General features: G+C 39.0%; 1 protein-coding gene across 2 annotated transcripts in view; it reads left to right on the top strand.

Annotated features, from left to right (window-relative positions):
• The window catches only part of rcbtb2 (regulator of chromosome condensation (RCC1) and BTB (POZ) domain containing protein 2), a 64548-nt gene extending 45712 nt beyond the window's left edge, over positions 1 to 18836 (top strand). For both annotated transcript variants that reach the window (XM_067450171.1, XM_067450170.1), the window contains exons 6-12: positions 2179 to 2286; positions 3091 to 3233; positions 4213 to 4403; positions 8769 to 8895; positions 12373 to 12512; positions 12704 to 12834; positions 17924 to 18836. In XM_067450171.1, coding sequence (XP_067306272.1) covers positions 2179 to 2286; positions 3091 to 3233; positions 4213 to 4403; positions 8769 to 8895; positions 12373 to 12512; positions 12704 to 12834; positions 17924 to 18064 — 981 coding nt within the window. In that variant the 3' untranslated portion in view covers positions 18065 to 18836. The remainder of the gene's footprint in view (positions 1 to 2178; positions 2287 to 3090; positions 3234 to 4212; positions 4404 to 8768; positions 8896 to 12372; positions 12513 to 12703; positions 12835 to 17923) is intronic.
• Positions 18837 to 19586: the final 750 nt, after the last annotated feature.

The following is a 19586-nucleotide window of genomic DNA, read 5'->3' as shown; positions in this document are numbered from 1 at the left end:
AATAATTGAACGTCAAATAAAACAAATACTGTATACTTTGTCTTTTATCTCATTTTATTAACTAAGTATTTTGCTGCTGATTTTTGGTGATCCAATTTAAACCCACTAATAAGCAGAACTTCACATTTTTTTTGTTTTGTTTTTTGGCTAAAATTAGTGTTGAACTTCGCAAAGTGAGTGTTTCATCTTTTCAAATGAATTACTATGAAAGTTAAGCTTCCAAAGGCATGAACTGAAAACCTGCCAGACCGAACACGCGCTGTGAATGAATGCCGCATCCGCGCTTACCTCAGCTCTAGCGATGATTATAATCTGACTCCTGCAGCGTTTGTGCTGTGACACTCGCTCGGCTCACTCACATTATATTGAACAGACACATTCAGTTTTTAATTGTAGTGTCTGTTCTCTAACAGAACTGATTTTATGAAGACGGTGGGAAAGTGATCCAGTGATCCGGTAGCGGTGGCTTTGGGAGTGGCCTCGTAGGGCAGCGAAGCAAGTGCATTCTGGGAGTTTTTATGATCTACTATGAGACAAAAATACATTTTCTGTCTTTTCTCAGTCTAGAATGCACCAACTTCAAAAATAATTTCACATTTCTACTACATTAATGACCCAGTTTTAATACAAAGCTTATTGCTAAATCATTGAAGACACCCTTTAATTGTATTTTGTAAATATAAACAAATGTTGATTGTGATGGTTGCAACACTGCATAAACGTTGGGATTGAGGCAAAATAAGTGAAAATATTGTAGAATATTCTAGTTGAACTTTTTTGAAACCATCTACAATAATCAGGTGAACTGCTAATAGGTGTGGGTATCGTGTTTAAGTGCATATAGAGCATCCACCAAAACTCAGTCTTTGTAAATAACACTTGTGCCAAATTTCATGACAGACTTGTCAAACTATTCAGATTTTTAAATGCAAGATTGCAAAGATTTTGTTTTTCACTATCTGCCATATATAATATTGTGAAAAGATTCAGGGAATCCACAGAAATCTCTGGCCCCGTCCCAAATGGCACACTTCATGTGCACTTTCGGTCTTGTGGACTTACAATGGCCGCTGTCTGTGTGCGCATGTCCGTTAAGTCCACAAGACCGTAGGTTGTCCCATTTGTCATTTAAGCTTAAAGAAGGATGCTCGTGAACTTCTATCAAGTCTGTGAGCTACGCAGAGGATTTTACCCAGCAGTCAAAGCGGCATTACGTCGTGCGGACTCGTAGGAAGACCGTGAGGGTTTAGGGTGCCATTTGGGACAGGGCCTTTGTGTGTGTATGGCAAGGCAGGAAACCTCTGTTGAATGTGCATGAACATTGACCCTTCAGATGGCATTGCATGAGAAATGCTACTGTGTTAAAAAAACGGCCACATGTACTCAATCATTGTCACTTACCTAAGAATCTTTTTTTTTTTAAATGGTTAAATGTTTTTTTAAATGTTGTTTATCTTTTTTTTGTATTTTATAAAATGTACCATCTTTTCTGAAAAGGGGGTTGTTCTGTACAGGTGAGAACTTGTATTTTTCTTCAGCCTGAGGCTTATTCATTCCATGTTTGGTGTGAAAATGCCTTTACATTTGCCAAAAATAGAACTTATTTTGTTATTTAAAAAAAAGCAAGAGCAGAATTAATTGCTTGTTTAGGGAGACACATAATTTTGTAACACATTCTTATTTTAAGAATAATTATTTGCACTAAGTAATGTGAGCATGCGGTCAGGACATGTTGGCATGCTGTCGGGACATGATATTTCGTTCAGTTACAGTTTTGATTTGTGGCCAGCGGTGATTGTAACTGTCTCAGCTGTCAGCCAGGAGGCTCTTTTTTGTGCCTAATTATGTCTTAAACACAAATACCATGAGAAACCGTGGGAACTTTTTAAGTAGTTACAGCCTTTTTAGATTTGAAACGTTTATCTGCGACATTCATATAGTTTTGTTTGTTTTAGCTCATATAGTTTTTGGTATGGTGGCGTTTCATTTAAAAAAAAAACTCTTTAAAACTTAATGGTGTGGTTTTTCTCAATACCCAATGTTGAGAGTTTTTCTCGTTGGAAAGTTGAACTTTTTCATGTATTTGTACTAAAATGGTAATTGTAGTTGTTCATGTTGTTGCTGTGCTTTACATGCTGTAATCAGCAGTGGGTTTAACTCAAGGCTCTGTGTTGACAGACGTATGGCTGGGGTTATAACTGCAACGGACAGCTCGGTTTGGGCAACAATGGCAACCAGCAAACTCCCTGCCGGATCGCTGCCTTACAGGGAATCAACATCGTACAGGTGACAAACAAAGACTTCTGGGTATTAATCAGTGGGATATGGTGGTCTTCTGAAATGAGGTGGTATCCATGAGAAAAACATAGGGAACAGCTTTCACGTTTTACAGCTTTTGCAACGTACAAGTATATATATATAGTTAATTTTATGCTAATTATTATTTTTGCATTGATTTAAGTAACTGTATTGAAGTTATTAGTTTAGTTATGTGCTTTTCAGTTTTTTTTAAATGTGTCTATTTAGCTTTAATTTATATTTAATTTAGTTTTAGCATTATTAATTTTATTACTAATTTCAGCTTTATTTTTATAAAAAGTATTTATTATTATTAATAATTATGAGTATATAATTATTTGTAATAATGTTATTTACCAGTAACAACAATGGTAAAAAAAAGAAAAATACATTCTTTTGTATTTCGTTTTATTGCTCGTTAAATTTGTTTGTAATCCATTTTTATTTGAGTAGGTCTTGATACCAGGAAATCATTCCTCCTATTAAGATAAATTATTTTCTGTGCATGACCTTTAAACGATCTAGATTGTACTAAACAAAGGAAATATAATTGCAAAAAATATTACACACACAAAAAATGATTAAATTATGTGACCATTCTCAATCATTGTGCAAGCTATATCTGGTATGTGGTCAGTCATATCAGTGGTTTTGTAACAGCATGTGACCACCTTGTTCAACCACATGAAGCATTTGTCTCAATTACCCCACCACAGTAAATGTATCCTAGATGACGGATAAGCTAATAAGGCGTTTCTACAGCATCAGCCCTGATCTGTCTTCTCTCCACAGGTGGCTTGTGGATACGCGCACACATTGGCTCTTACAGACGAGGGATTTGTTTACTCTTGGGGTGCAAACTCTTACGGGCAGCTGGGTACGGGCAACAAGAGCAACCAGGCTGTGCCCACCCTCATCAACATGGACAAGGAGAGGTGAGATTCGCATCGCTGCTTCCCACCTGACTGACTCAGCAGAGACAGTTGATGTGGTGGAAATAATTTGCCTGTCATCTTCTCACCTGGTTTTCTGTGTATTTGAATACATCTGGGTGACAGTTTAGACATACTGGTATTTATGCCCTTAGTTCATGTCATGCATTTCCTTAACATTTAACAAAGACACAATCAGTTGAGTGAGAGAAGTAGGTTAACTATGAAAGCCCAAATGGAACTGTCATCACACGTGGGCGTCCACTCAAGAATTGTGGGAATCTGAGAACACTCTTCTCAGACAATGAGACTAGAAAAAAGTCTTTTTGGTTATCAATTTATACTTGAACTTGGCTTAAAACTCTAAAGATCAGTTTGTTTAAGCACTTTTTGATTCTTAAGGACAGGTTAAAAATATCAACATACCACATTAAACCACCAACCACACAGTTTTGGAGATGCTCTGACCCAGTCGTCTAGCCATCCAAAATCTGGCCCTTTTCAAACTCGCTCAAAAAAATATATTAAATATATATTTACATAGAAATCAGATATTTTAAAATTCAATAATATTTCACAATATCACTGTTTTAGTGTATTTTTGATCAAATAAATGCAGCCTTTGTGAGCAGAAGAGACTTAAAAAAAGTCCCCAAACTCTTGAGCTGTAGTGTGTATGTGTAAGTGAACACGGACATGGAAACATACCTCAATATGTTAAGAATAATCCTAAACGAATCCCTTTATTTTGTTGTGTATTTTCTTACTAGTACTCAATATACTGTTTTTGAATAATGTGTCAAAATAACAAAGAATGAATTACTGTATGTGGTGTATTGTTGGCTGTTATTTCCTAGTTATTGTACCTTTTACCAATCAATCTTCTTTTATTAAATCAGTCTTTTATCTTATGTATTAAACAAATGCAGAATCGTTTCACATGTTTTTAGTGATATAACAGCAGCATCTGTGTCACCTGCAGAATGGTGGAGGTCGCTGCGTGTCACACCAGTCACACATCGGCGGCGAAAACACAGAGCGGTCAGGTGCTGATGTGGGGTCAGTGTCGGGGTCAGGCCGTGGCTTACCCTCACCTCACACACTTCACCAGCACTGACGACGTCTTCGCATGCTTCGCCACGCCTGCTGTCACCTGGCATCTCCTGTCTGTGGGTAAGAGTGTTGTTCCAAAATCAGCTTTCTCACTGCTTTGCTCTTGGTAATGTTTACATCACACTTGTTTTTATTGCTCAGTGGTGATCGCCCACAAATTCTTCGCTAAACAGTCTTGGCCCAAACCAACTGGCTCTGAGATGCCAGTTTTACAGCATTTTTGTTGGGATTGTGAGTTAATGTTGGATTGAAAGCTGAGTCTGACTAATGTTAGCTGAAGTTACCTAGTTAAGCCCCGTTTCCACCAAAATTACCCGGAACTATTTGTACCAGGAACTTTTTTACAGGAACTTTTCTCCCCCCCAGACCTGCAGCTGTCTGCGTTTCGACCGCGATAAAGTTCCGAGAAGATTAGGCAAATTAGTCCGGTGATGTAGGACTACGCGCGACTGTTCCTCCAAATCAGTGAAGGACAGTAATCATTTGTGTGTGTACCGATTGAAAGATTTAGTGATCTGTTTACATGAGACGTTATCTAAACCGATCTGGTGTTTACATGTGATGACTTTCAATCGCAATCATTTTGTCATATGCAGTTTGTCTGCCGCACCAAAAATGTCAACGCTGTTTTCTCCAGCAGCTGGAGTGTGTTGACTGTAGCCATAGCAACTCTTAACGGCCACCAGGACTAATACAGTATTATTTATAGCTATTTGTTGTAAAGTGTAATAATCATCTCAGAAAAAAAAATCTTCTGTCAGGCGCAGTTAAAGTAAAAACTGCCTGGGGCAATATACGCTGTGTCATTACTCCAACATTATCTTCATAACTTACGAAATAAAAAGTTTACCCCTCAGAAAAATGTACTTTCCTCTCTTGTCAACATGAGCGCGGCGCGCGCCGTCACGTCATGTAAGGACACACACTTAAAAGTAATCGGTCAGGTCGTTTACATGGTGAAAAAAAATTAATAACGAGTATGGACGAGATTCAAGCTTTGCTGCTTTTGCTGGTTATGTATAGGTTTACTAAAGAGGTAATTAACAATGACAGAAAAGAGCACTAATATGCAGATTCAGCAGCATGCAGCTGCAGCATATTCAGAAAGCTTGTAAAGCTAGATTTAAAATGACAATGTATATTATTATCAGCTATTACGGACATTGAACGTGAGATGGCTGAGACGACCGCGATCCACCAGACAGAGAGCAAAGACTGATATTTACTGAACGCAGAACGAACCTCGCAAAAGACTTTTAAAAATGCCGGTTGAACTGCGTGAGCTCAACCAATCAGCATGTTCAGCGCCCAAGTCCCGCCCTCGAAAGTTCCTGAACTTTGAAAAAGTACTACCTCGCGAGCAGGGCCGTTTGGAGGGGGAAATATTTACCCGGAACTTCAATTTTACCCTGGTTCCTGCGGTCTAAACACACGAAGTACCACCCAAAGTTCCTAGTTCCTGGGTAAAGTTCCTGTGGTGGAAACGGGGCTTTAGTATCTACCAGCATGCAAAAACTCACCACTGTGGAAATTAGAATAATTCCCATTACTAGTGCTCTGCACATGACATGCTCTGAAAAAATAAAAAAGAGTAAAGAGTTGTCTCAATAAATCAGCATTGATTTATGAAAATAATCATATATACTGAATATGCTGTTATTGTTGCATACTGTTTTATAATGTACTACAATATACTAGAGCCCTGCCAAGCCTAAAATCTAGGCCCTAGCCCGGCCCTGGCCCGAGACGCTGAGGCCCTAGCCCGGCCCGTGTCCGACAGCTTATCAAAAATCTTGGCCCGAGTCCGACTGGAGCCCATGTTTTCTTTTTTTCTTTTTTACATTGTTCCAGCCGTTAAAATAGTTCATTTTTGTTTTTAATGTCAAAAGTAGTTATATTTCGTTTTGTTTCTTTATTAAGTTAATTTAGCAATTTTTTTTGTTTGTTAAATTTAAGTTTTCATTTTCTTAAGTGGCGACCAGCGACCGACAGTGAGTTCACCGCATGTTTAATCAATTTAGCCTCTCAAGTTAACTCTTGACTTGTCTGGCCTATAATAAAATCCATAGATATAAAACACTTCAAGCATCACAATGTTAGTTCATTTAGCCTACTATAATATAAGGCATTTTTGACAAGCTGAGACAGGCTGATACTTCTTGCAACGGCACTGGCAAACGAAACGAGCTAAACAATCGAAATAAATAAAAATAAAAAAGAACATGCAGGCTGTCTTATACCTTACACCTCCGCAAAATGAAATCCGATCTTCAATTCCCACGGTATATGCTTATTTAGAGTCCACAGCAATGAAAGCAAAAGATTCAAGATGCATTTTATTCAGCAGCTCATTTCAAATGCAAAGACCACAATATGAGAGGGAGCGACCTAAGCACTGGTAAGATCATTAGGCTCATACATTTTTATTCAAGATTATTGTGTTTTTAAGCATCTAAGACTTATTTTAAGTTTCATTTACAGCCATTTGCGTTGGCATGCTTTACTCATTTGCGGCGATGTGTGTTGCGGTAGCGCCATCATATCTATCTGACTACAACATATGTAGCCCATAACACGCTCTCACACGTTTATTTTTTAACCATTTGCCAGGAGTAAAATCTACACATGTGGTTTAAACAACCAGAAACATTTACATTTGTCAGGTTTCATCTTGAAATGCTTTCAGACCACCTTCTGAATTGGTTTGTTTGAGTGATCGGAATTAAATAGGCTACGTCTCGAAAGAATCTCGGAAGGCATTTAGGCCTACTCCTGCTCATTTCACAATCAGATAGATACCTGGTCAGAGAAAACGAATGAAGGAATAGTTGTAGAAAGGCCATAACTCTAGCAGCTACCTGAAGAAACGCGCCGCTGCTGGCGCGGACTCTATAACCCTGTTGGAGCCATTACTTGACTGTCGCGTAAGCTGTTATGGTCTCGTGTTGTTTCCACAAGCGCAGCACACCTCATTGCTCCTTTTAAATAATAAAATAAATATAAAATGAAAGAGAAGCCCGAAAAAAGGCCAGAAGCCCTGCCCACATTTTAGGTATGACGTGAAAATTGACCCGAATCCCAGCCGAGGGGCATAAAAAGTCGGGGCCCGTCAGGCTCGGGCATAAATACAGGGCTCTACAATATACAGGAGAAAATAGAATCTGCCACTATTTGCTATTTTAAGTATAAATTGCATCTTAAAACTATTTACACAACTATTTAGCGCATAGAAAATACTGTTGTTTTCCCTCAGTATAAAGAAAATGCATTGTTGCCATTTACACTCCAAAATAGACACTTTTTGTCTTATTATCAGTAACTCCTAATCAGTGTTTTACTGTCAAATGTGACTTTCTGTGGGGCAAAGCTTGCACTTTTGTAATAACTTTAATATAATATAATATAATATAATATAATATAATATAATATATAATATACACCGATCAGACATAACATTATGACATGGTTTTGATGGTTAAGGGAATAACACTGATTATCTCTTCATCAGGGCACCTGTTAGTGGCTGGGATATATTAGGCTGCAAGTGAACATTTTGTCCTCAAAGTTGATGTGTTAGAAGCAGGAAAAATGGGCAAGCGTAAGGGATTTAAGTGAGTTTGACAAGGAGCGAATTGTGATGGCTAGACGATGGTCAGAGCTTCTCCAAAACTGCAGCTCTTGTGGGCTGTTCCCGGTCTGCAGTGGTCAGTATCTGTCAACAGGAACAGTAGAGAACCAGTGGCAGGGTCATGGGTGGCCAAGGCTCATTGATGCACATGGGGATTGAGGCTGGCCCGTGTGATCTGATCAAACAGACAAGCTACTGTAGATGCTCAAGAAGTTAATGCTGGTTCTGATAGAAAGGTGTCAGAATACACAGTGCATCGCAGTTTGTTGTGTATTGGGCTGCATAGCCGCAGACCAGTCAGGGTGCCCATGCTGACACCCCGGTCCACCGCAGAAAGCACCAAGGGTGGGCACGTGAACGTCAGAACTGGACCATGGAGGAATGGAAGAAGGAGGCCTGGTCTGGTGAATCATGTCTTCCTTTACATCACGTGGATGGCCGGGTGCGAGTGCGTCTCTTACCTGGGGGAACACATGGCCCCAGGATGCACTATGGGGAGAAGGCAAGCCGGCGGAGGCAGTGTGATGCTTTGGACAATGTTCTGATGGGAAACCTTGGGTCCTGCCATCCATGTGGATGTTACTTTGACACATCACCTTCCTAAACATGTACACCCTTTTAATGGAAACCGTAAAAAGGGGACCAACACAATATTAGGACGGTGGTCATAATGTTATACCTGATCGGTGTGTGTGTGTGTGTGGAACCCAACTAGAACCCTCTCTCTCCTAACAAGACGCTTCCCTTTGAAATGTATTATTTTATGTTGCATTTCCTGACTCTTTTCTGCTCATTAGATGGAGATGACTACCTGACTGTTGCCCAGTCGCTAAAGCGAGAGTTTGATAGCCCAGAAATCTCTGACCTGAAGTTCCTGGTCGATGGCAAATGTATTCACGTGCACAAAGCCCTTCTTAAAATCAGGTAACTTGAAACCTGTTATTTAAATAATCTCCTAAAGCCTTTTTCCTTTCGTCTTTTTAGCCCTGTTTTTGGTTTATTAAATAAAAATGATTTTGGATTTATGATGTAGAAAATGTTTTCCTGTTAACTTGAGGAAGCCTTCTAATATTCTAATAGTCAATAGAAGATTTGTGTTTTCCCCTCCACTGTCATTCCCCTGATTAAATGTAGCACCTGTCGCTGAAATGTTGACATGAACATGTACAGACACACTCCTGACCATGTACCGTTGCATAAGGCACATTGTTGCATAAGTATTACTCTGTTTCTACAGTCAATGTTTTAATATTTGGAACCATATGTGTGCTGTAGAGATGCAACAGATGCAAGTGCTGACAGGACGCTGAGAAGGAAGTTGTAAAAAAAAAATGCAGTGCAAATTAGACATAATAATAATAAAGGGCAAAGTAAGATGTGTAGTGTTGTTTAAATTATAGAACTGTGTCAATACCCGTGTTTCCACCAGAACCGGTGGTCTAAATAAAGTTCAGGGTAAAAATGTCCCCCTCAAAACAGGTTCAGGAACTTTTGGGGGCGAGTTCATGGTTAATTTTTTGGGGCTATAAACACTAGGGGAGTCTAACCCTTACTGCACACCCTCTATTTTGGCAAGTGGGGCATAAATGACACACCCAAAATAAAAAGGTTGCTGCTCATAAGTCATTCTGAGTAGACACACAACCTTATTTGCCTATCACCAGACGCTCTTATCTTTTAAACCTTGGAACATACTCTGCAAGAACAAAGAAATTTGTTCGTTTTCTCGAGGAGGCAAGAACAAGAAACAAAGTTCGCCATGGCCAGTACATTCCATACTTCACGAGAAAAGCAGGTGCCGATCATCTTCGTTTCTCTGCATTAACCACGCCCACTTTAAATGTATGACCAATCACACAATAGTTCTCGGACACCCGCAAGAAAAAAGTTCTGCTCAGGCGATGTGTCGAGAACAAGCTGCGAGAACTCCCAAACGAGGGCTGCGAGAACAAAATGACGTTATTTTGTTGAACTTTTTTCTCTGTTCTTGCGGAGTATGTTGTAGCCTTTAGACTGAACATTGGCCTGGGGAGTCTGCTCTTTATTTTCTACTGCACAAGAGGCGTGATCAACGAGCATATTTCTAATGACTTTACGCCATTGGATAGTCCTTCAACCAATCAAACAACAAGAGGCATGATCAATGAGCATCGATCCATCCCTCTCTATCCGTCATTGTGTTAAACCCATCAATGGATAAGCCAGTCTGTGATTGGTTCTCGCAAAAGTGTGACACAAGCAGGATGTACGGGTTTTCAGTCTGAGTTGCAGGGCGCATAAAAAAATATGGATGACTCGACATTATTCGTTTCCGCTAGGCAGATTTGAAGCTTTTAGGCTGCCTGCAATGCGCTGACATCTTGGGACCGAGTCTGCGCAGTAGCGATTTCGGGACCGGAGTTGCGCAGTAGAGCGCAGAAAGTAGAGCAGGAAGTACAGCTGCGATATCAAAAGCCCGCCCACACTCTCGCAGATGCAGAACAATTAATTATGTTGGTGTGAAATAAACAGTTATGGAAATGTAGGAATTAAAGCTAAAGCTCCAATCTGCTCCCAAAAATTTTGAAAAAAGTCAGTTAGTGCCTCAGTGACAACTTCACTCAGAAGATGTCGATCTCAGCTGTCAATCATGACGTCACCCCCCCCGTTTTTATAGCATAAAATAACTAACTAAAACTAAACTTATTTTAAAAACGAGCACTTGAAATGAAATCATCGTGATGATAACTGCCTTCAGTGACATAAACTAACTTTGGGGAAAAAATATTTGAAGTGTAATTTTATTATTTAGTTTGCCTCGCGTCCATTAGAGAAAACAGAGGGGCGGCTAAACTGGGACCGGTCACCGGGGGGCGATCGAGGCGCGAAAGCGCCAGTAAATGAGAGGGAGACTGCAGGCTTGGTCACAACCAACATACATTTACAAATCCAGCACTTGAGAGTTTAGCGTTCAAGACTCACGCCCGTTTCACACATACTCCGTCTGCGGTGCGTATGCGGTTCAGGAGCCGCACGCCCTGTTGTGCTTTCACATGTGCTGTGAATGCAGTGCGCAACTGATCCGCTGTTGCATAACAAAAATTAGGGCTGCACGATATTGGAAAAAAATTACATTGCGATATTTTTCCCCCAACGATATATATTGCGATATTGAAAGCCATCAATCCAGGCTAAAGTCAATAATTACAATTCCGTGATATTAAGAAATGTTGGAAAGTATTTGCAAACATGAAACTAACCCTCCAGTAGGTGGCAGCAGGTGACCGTCTTATTGAGTGAGTCACTGAGTCGTTCATTCAAACGATTCATTCAAACGCTGAATCATTCACGCTTGTTGTTATGAGTGAGACGTGTTACGAGTCTGCTGTGAACGATTTTCACTGCTGAAATAGAACAACAACACTAAATATTGCATCTAAAATGTAAGTGACTAAGTGAATGTTAATTAGTTAATTAGTGGAACTGTCATATGAAATCAGTGTCATTTTCAGTCGTGATGGTGTTCAGGAAAACGCTCTAGTGTTGTGATTTCTCCTCGAGAGGCTGCACGAGCGTCAACAGCGCGACCTTATTATCACCAGTTCATTATATATTATCCACAATCGATCGCCACTTACACTAAACTAATGCACAAACATTCTTGCATTTTGGTGATTCGCTAGTTATTTTTTGTTTTAATCAGGCTCTTGTCCGTCAGTCAAGTAAAATTCTCTTTCACTTGTCCCTTCAAAACACCCACGTGTCCCGGACAAGCGTTAATGTCGAGTCCTGCTTTGTATTTGTTGTAAAGATCTTTGTGGCGCCGTTTTAAGTGATCAGAAAAAATTGGTGGTGTTTTCTTGTTTTGTGGCCACAAGACACTCCATGCAAAGTACCTCTTTTTGTTCAACATCCTCCTTAATGTAGCCGAAATAGTCCCAAAAAGATGATTTCTGGTACGAACCTTTTTTTTCTTCCTCTTCGGATCCTCTTTGTCGCGCATTTTAGCAGTGAATGTTTGGCCGTGAGCGGTGAGCCCCGGCGCAGCGAACCAATCACTATGCAGGCATGCGGAACGTGCATGTCACTCCAGCAGCAAACTCTGTGTTTACTGTGTGCTACCGTTCTCTTAATACACCATGGGCTACTATCCTTCACATCGCATGTTCCGGCGATGTGACTGTCGCACACGCGCACATCGTGATGTCGATGTTAAAACAGAATATCTTAAACATTTTAAATTCGAAACTTCGACACTCAAAATGGACCTTTGGTGCATCCTGTTTCCACTGATCATCTTTGAGATGTTTCTGCAACTTGATTGTAGTCCAACTGGGGTAAATGTAGTTGGTTTGGAAAAGCACACACCTGTCTATATAAGGTCCCATCAAAAAAAATGGCATTTTGTTGTTGTGTTGGTAGGTGCGAGCATTTCCGAGCACTGCTGAACGAGACCGATGAAGAGGCCATAGAGATTCATCAGTTCTCCTATCTGGTATATCGCGCATTCCTGGAGTACCTGTATACTGATACCATCAACCTCCCACCTGAGGACGCTATTGGTAAACCATACACCTTCATGCTGACTACCATATCACGCTCTGACATCATGATCTGGATTCAATTCAACACAGATATATAGATGTGTTTAGATGACGTCACGCTGAAAGGCTCTAGATCTGCACTCGATGCTGAAATGTCTGCTTGATGTTGTTTGGGTGTTTATGATCCTGTGATCGTTTGCATTGTAAAGGTCTGCTGGATTTGGCCACGTACTACCGCGAGAGCCGTCTGAAAAGACTGTGTCAGGAGACCATCAAGAGAGGCATCACAGAGGAGAACGCTATAACACTGCTGTCAGCTGCTGTCAAGTATGAAGCACGGGTGAGCGTGACACACATTCATCCATATATCCATTCGGTTACATACAGGTCCTGTTCCAAACTTTATTAACATTAGGATGATGCTAAGCTAACAACTCAATGCTCAAATGAAAACAAAAAATACAAAGACGAGACACATTTTCAGATAGCTTATGTGTAGTACACCATAGACTCGACTGACATATTGCAAAGCTAAGGACTGAACCACATTCACAACTGATACAGCAGACTTTGATGTTGGCATATTACAGGGGGTTTTTGGACTACCGCTAGGACCCATTTCTCAGTACTTTTCACAGTCCTCATAACCAACTATCATATTGGCACAGCAGTTAATTTCACATTCAACATGCACTAAAAGTACCAAAACGCTTCATACGTGTCTCAAATCAACTCATTCACCTATAAAACTAGCAAAGGAAAAAATGACACTCTCAACTGTTTAAAATTCACTGCAGTTTACATAGTCCATGTTTACATTGTTCTAAACTAATATGCAAATGATTAGGTCGCCATAGCAATAGGATTTCGGTACAATAAACATTTCAAATGTTTTCAAAGAAATTGTTTGTTTTATTATACCATATCTTTCAAGATAACTGGTATCAGTCTCAATGCATGTTTGTTAAATAGTTTGCCAGGTACTTGGATAAACAGAAACCCCATTTAACCACTTCAGCTCTGCACCACCGGTGGGTCCAAAATTGCATCATCATAATCTTTTAAAAAATTCTATAACTCGCGCACCACAAAACTAGACATATATGGTATCATTTGAAAGATTAGAACCTCAGCTTTCTTAATAACCCAATAACTTCTGCATTTATATTACATAGAAGAAAATAATACGGTCTGAATTCGACACCCCCACAACAACCACCCCTTGAGAAAATCATGCAAATAATATAAAATTTCATGTTTTTATCGCACAAACACACCTAAAATAGACAAGTCATATATCAAATGAAAGCTATCGGCCTCAGGAATATCGCTGAGCAGTTAATTTCACAGATCCAATAATTTACAGTAAATTTATTATCAAAAGAATCACAAAGATGGAAATGACTCCTTTGAACAAGCAAACACATGAGTCATATTCCTGTTCGGATCACAAACTCGTTGTAAAGCTACTAGCCTCAAACCCTTTATCAGCTTGTTTCTTAGGTTGTTTGCTTCAAAATGAGACTATTTTTTCATGTCTGTGAGTAAGTATGGCCAAATGACACTGCAAAATGTCACCGATGTCCAGATCAAAACATGTGATGCAGACAAATACTCTTTTTATTGCTAGTTTTGATTGTCGGTGTTAGCCACTATTTTTGATGATGTCATCACGTATTGCATCGAGCTACAGAAAAGCTGAGAATCTCAGCTCTTTATAGACATGTGGATCATGATTCTAGACCAATCAGAGCCCGAGATCTCCCTTTACAAAGTTGAAGAGGCGGAGCCTTCTTTTTGATTTCCTAGTGTCCAGTTTATGTCAATGGAGATGAGTAGGAGTTATTAGACACTTTGGTCAGATAAATCTCAATAACTTTTATTTGCAAGGAGATATCAAGAAAATTATTTTTCCCCCTGTTTAGTGCCAATTTATAGAATCAACAGAAACTTCCAAAAAGCTTGGATCCCAAAATGATGAATAAAATATAGATTTTTAAATAACAAATTAATTAAAAATAAATCAAAATATTTATTTTTTATCTATGTTTATCATATGATTGTGAATAGATACAATATAATATATGCAATATTCCACCACTGTGTTAAAATTGAGAGTTTTTTCTGTAAAATGAGACCATTTTTATCAATTTACTCCAATGTATGTGGGTAGGGCGCTCTTTTAAATTCAGATATTCCTAATTCTCAAAAAAATGCAAAATGTGCTGCAGAGCTGAAGTGGTTAAAGAGGTTGTTCCGCATTAAGCAAGTCACATTTCTCATGCATTATCGGTAGGAGGAAAGATCTTTCTAAAGATGAAAAGCATGAAATGGTGCCATGTTATGCACCATCTAAAAAGATATGGAGAAATCAAACAAACTAAAATAAACATTCAGGTTTATTGTACTGAAATCCTACTATGTCACTTGCATGATAATTTGGAACACATAATGTATTACAACTCAAAGTTATTCCTAAGTTATGACCTTCTGTTTAGATGGTAATAAAATGTAAAGACTAACATCTGTGTAGGTGTTCAGCTGTATGTAATTTTCTTGATAGTATTTCCTTTTTTTTTAATTCATCCTATATTTCAATATGGTATTACTGTAAAAATGTAGCAAACTGCTGTCTTTTTCAGCTTTCTATTGTTAGTTTTGTAAAAGAGTATGCAATTATGTGCAAACTGGCCGGCAGGTATGTGGAGTTTGTCTAAATAATAAAACAATTGGCATAATTTGATAGATGCAACCATTAAATGCATTTTGTGCCAAAGCATTGATAAAGGATCCATATACTGCTGTTGTTCCCACTGTGTGAAGAGCTTTGAAAAAGTGAACAAAGTATTCAAGAAATGTTCTAGCTATGGTTAAAAAACAACAAAAGCCTGTAAGTTGCTGACAAACGCAAATAAGAAATAGATGCACGCAGAAATATTGTTAAAAATGGCTGATATGAAGCGCTGTGAAGTGATTCTTCGGCAAAAATACATAATCGGATAATGCCATTTAACATAATTTTCTTCTTAAAGTGGCTATATAGCTGCATTTCCACCGTAGGAACTTTCCCCAGGAACTAGAGACTTTGGGGTGGTACTCGTGTGCTTCGAACGCAGGGACCAGGGTCTCTGGTCTGGGTAAAAGTTCTGGGTAAAAATGTCCCCTCAGAAAGTCCCTGCTCATGAGGTAGTACTTTATCAAATTTCAGGTGGGACTTAGCTTAGGCGCTGAATATGCTGATTGGTTGAGTTCACGCAGCATTTTTGACCGGTTGACTCCACGCAGTTTTTTATTTCAACCACCATTTTTTAAAAGTCTGTTGTGGTGCATGCAGTAAGAATTGTTTGGTCTTCGAATCAACAATGGAGTTTTAAAAAATACAACTGATGGACCGACGACGAGATTCAGGCTTGATTAAGTTATATGCAAAATCCAGTGGGAACTGGAAAGTCACACGTGGTCCTACATCACCAGACTAATCTTCATGGCACTTTAGACCGCGATGGAAATGAGGTCTGTAGGGAGTTCCTGGGACAAATTATTCCTGGTCATTTTGGTGGAAAACGGGGCTTGTATAGAATTCAGTAATCCTTGTTATTAGCAACTCGTGGCAAAGTTATTTTTCGTTCTTCGCTTAGGGGTAAAAAAAAAAAAGTTGGAAATACCTGAGCAGTGATGTACATTTAACAAACATCCAGACACTGTTCATTTTGCTAAGAGCAACGTTTAGAAGAGTATGTAATTATGTGCTGCATGCTTTCCTTTTAACAACAAAATAAATGCAACAAAAATGACAGCGGTGAGAAAACATCAGTTCAGAAAGCATCTGATCGGAGCGATGTGGATCTGTTTGCACCATCTCTGTGATTCACCAGCATTGTGTCGACAGATGAGATCATTAAAATTACACCGTTATGATTTGATTCCGGCGAGTATATTTGAGTATATTTAAGACCTATAGACTATAAAGATCTGGCTATGTGAGACTTAAATTTGAATGAATCGCTTTTCTTTACATACATACATTTACATACTCAATATACAGCTGCTGGTCAAATAATTAGAATATCATCAAAAAGTTGATTTTATTTGACTAATTCCATTCAAAAAGTGAAACTTGTATATTATATTCATTTATTACACACAGACTGATATTTCAAACATACAACTAAGTATTGAGTGCTGTACACGCTCATACTTTTCATGTTCATACTTTTCAGTTGGCCAAGATTTTTAAAAATCCTTTCTTTGTATTCGTCTTAATTAATATTCTCATTTTCTGAGATACTGAATTTGTGATTTTCCTTAGTTGTCAGTTATAATCATCAAAATTAAAAGAAATAAACATTTGAAATGCATCACTCTGTGTGTAATGAATAAATATATTATACAAGTTTCACTTTTTGAATGAAATTAGTCAAAATAAATCAACTTTTTAAAGATATTCTAATTATATGACCAGCACCTGTATATACATTTGTTTCTTCAGATAAAAACACAAACAGTGTTTTATAAATGAGCTTTTTTAAATCAAATTGTAAACGAAAGTTTTTTCACATCAGCATGACGGCATTTGCGCATCAAATCAACAGGTTTATTAAGCCTTCACGGAGAACACACTTCCTTTAAACAAAGATCAGTGCGCGTGTCCGAGACGGAAAGAGGGAGAGATGCTGGAGCACTGATTTACAAAGGCTGTTTGTGAAATGACAGCCTGAAAGAAAGATTTCAAATGATTATTATGTTTCACATTATGGGCCAGATTTATGCGCCTGCACAAACCCTCTGTTACTGTCGGGATTTACTAAAGACAGTGAAAAATGTTCGCTGAAAAGGCGTGGACAGTTATTTTTGTGGCTGATCTTATTGCATATGCATTTGTAGGAGAGTATTTAAATGAATCATGCAAGGCGATTTACTAAGGTTAGCACTTGTCAATGTACTGGTGTTTGCACCATTATTTACCGTCCTAAACCAGATGCCAATATGCACTGCTCTTGGTAAGTTGCGTTGGTCATTATGCAAATGACCTGTCTGTGTCTGTTTCAGTAGATCACGCTCAGAACTTTCCATTCCCCATCAGCATTTTTTTTGCAGGAATTGCGCTCCGCTCATGATAATTTGCCCTGTTTGGTAAATCTGTCCCTATAAGTGCGGAGGTCACAGTAAAGTTATGCAGAAAACTCACAATTCCCTAAAAAGATTAATTGTTCCCACCACACCAACTAGCACCACACTAAGCTGTATCAATCCCACCCCCCCAATAACTATAACTAAAGATGGCACACATGTCTAGGTAAACAGCTCGCTAGGTTTTGGAACAGAGCCCTAAACATGTACATATATTTGCGGTTTCATATATTATTCTGTAGGTCTTTGGTGGTGGTTCTCTTTCTCATTGAATCAGTCCGTCCGCTCTTCATGTGCAGGATCTGGAAGAGTTCTGTTTCAAGTTTTGCGTTAACCACCTGACGGCGGTCACTCAGACGCAGGCCTTCGCCGACATGGACCACGATCTGCTGAAGAACTTTATCAGCAAAGCCAGCCGCTACGGGGCCTTCAAAAACTGACAGAGATGGAGTCTCGGCAGGTCTTCTGCTCTGGCTTGGGCTCTGCGACATCCAGGCATGTTATCTCAAATGCCTCAGATCTGGAGAGAGTTAAGCCAAATTCCTGTGGTTTGAGCGTGAAGAAGTGGGAAGCCACTGCACTGGTTGTCTTCTGGGTCCCAGTGCCTTTAAATTTACATCCCCTTCTGAAGTCCTACGTGAGAGGAAGAATTTAAGGCTAGTGTCTCTGTATTGAAAGGGATGAGTTAAATAGATTGTAATGAAATAGCTAAACAAACAAACACCTCTGCGGTGCTTTACGAGCAAGGGAAGCAAAAGGGAAGAACCATCTCATGAAGGAAATTGTTGATGGAGAAAGAGTTGCTTTTCTGTTACAGAATTGTTTTGGGGTTAAGGTTACTGTCATTATGATCTTTATAAAGCAGGCCAACAGCCGAACCTCCTGCAGAGTTTTTACAAAGATAAAGCTGTCATAGGATATCATGACTTTTTTTTCTTCTTCTGGCGTTAGAAGTAGCTTAACACAATAATATGTCATATAAGAGCAGTATAGCGTTATTTTTTCAATTTAGTATCAAGTGACTTTGGCACCAATTTCAGATCCAACTAATGTCATTTATGTTATTTTTTACTGACCGTAATGTTACTTTTGATATGTTTGCACTCTTTCTGTGTAACAGTGTTATTTTGAATAGGTCAATGTCTGTCAGATTTTTACATTTTAGCACGAACACTAGTGAATCTCCCAAAAACTCAAGAAAATGTCCAAACCATAAATATTTTGCGTAAAGGAAAGATATTTATTTTATTTCATTAGAATATATTGGGTGATCAAAATTAATTCATTTCTTACATTTGGAGTGAAATATGAGTGAGACATTTCTTCATGGCATTCCCACATCTGCACTGCTATTGCTGGGAAACGGCGCCGTCTGGTGGCGTGATGGAAGTCTAATCATGCCCATATTCTGTTAAATAATTAACTTTCCATTGACAGCTAAAGATTTTCTTGTATACCCACAGTAAATCCAAGCTCCTTTCAGATATTTTTGTATTACTCATGAGAGCATCAGCCAACAGACCTAATCCTGAAATAGCACTTGCAAGAACAAGCATGTGTTTTAATCTAAGGGTTTACAGTAAGTTAAAGGGATGGTTCACCCCAAAAGGAAAATTATCCCATGATTTACTCACCCTCAAGTCATCCTAGATGTATATGACATTCTCCTTTCAGACAAATACAGTCAGAGTTATATTGTCCTGGGCCGTCCAAGCTTTATAATGGCTGTTTCTGTTTTGAAGTCTAAAAAAAGTGCATCTATCCATCATAAAAGTGCTCCACATGGCCCCAGGGGGTTGATAAAGGCCTTCTGAAGTAAATCGATGGGTTTAAGAAAAGTATCCACATTTAAAACTTTACAAACTGTAATCTCTACGCACTTTGAGAGAGACTGGCGTTCCAGCGTATGATGTAGAACGCAGGGGAAGCGTAAGTTCCAGTGACAAATGCCGAAGCACAGAG

Source organism: Pseudorasbora parva, chromosome 8 (genome assembly GCF_024679245.1).
Source record: "Pseudorasbora parva isolate DD20220531a chromosome 8, ASM2467924v1, whole genome shotgun sequence".
NCBI lineage: Eukaryota > Metazoa > Chordata > Actinopteri > Cypriniformes > Gobionidae > Pseudorasbora > Pseudorasbora parva.
The sequence above is the reverse complement of the archived record's forward strand: the minus strand, read 5'-3'. Positions and strand labels throughout refer to the sequence as shown.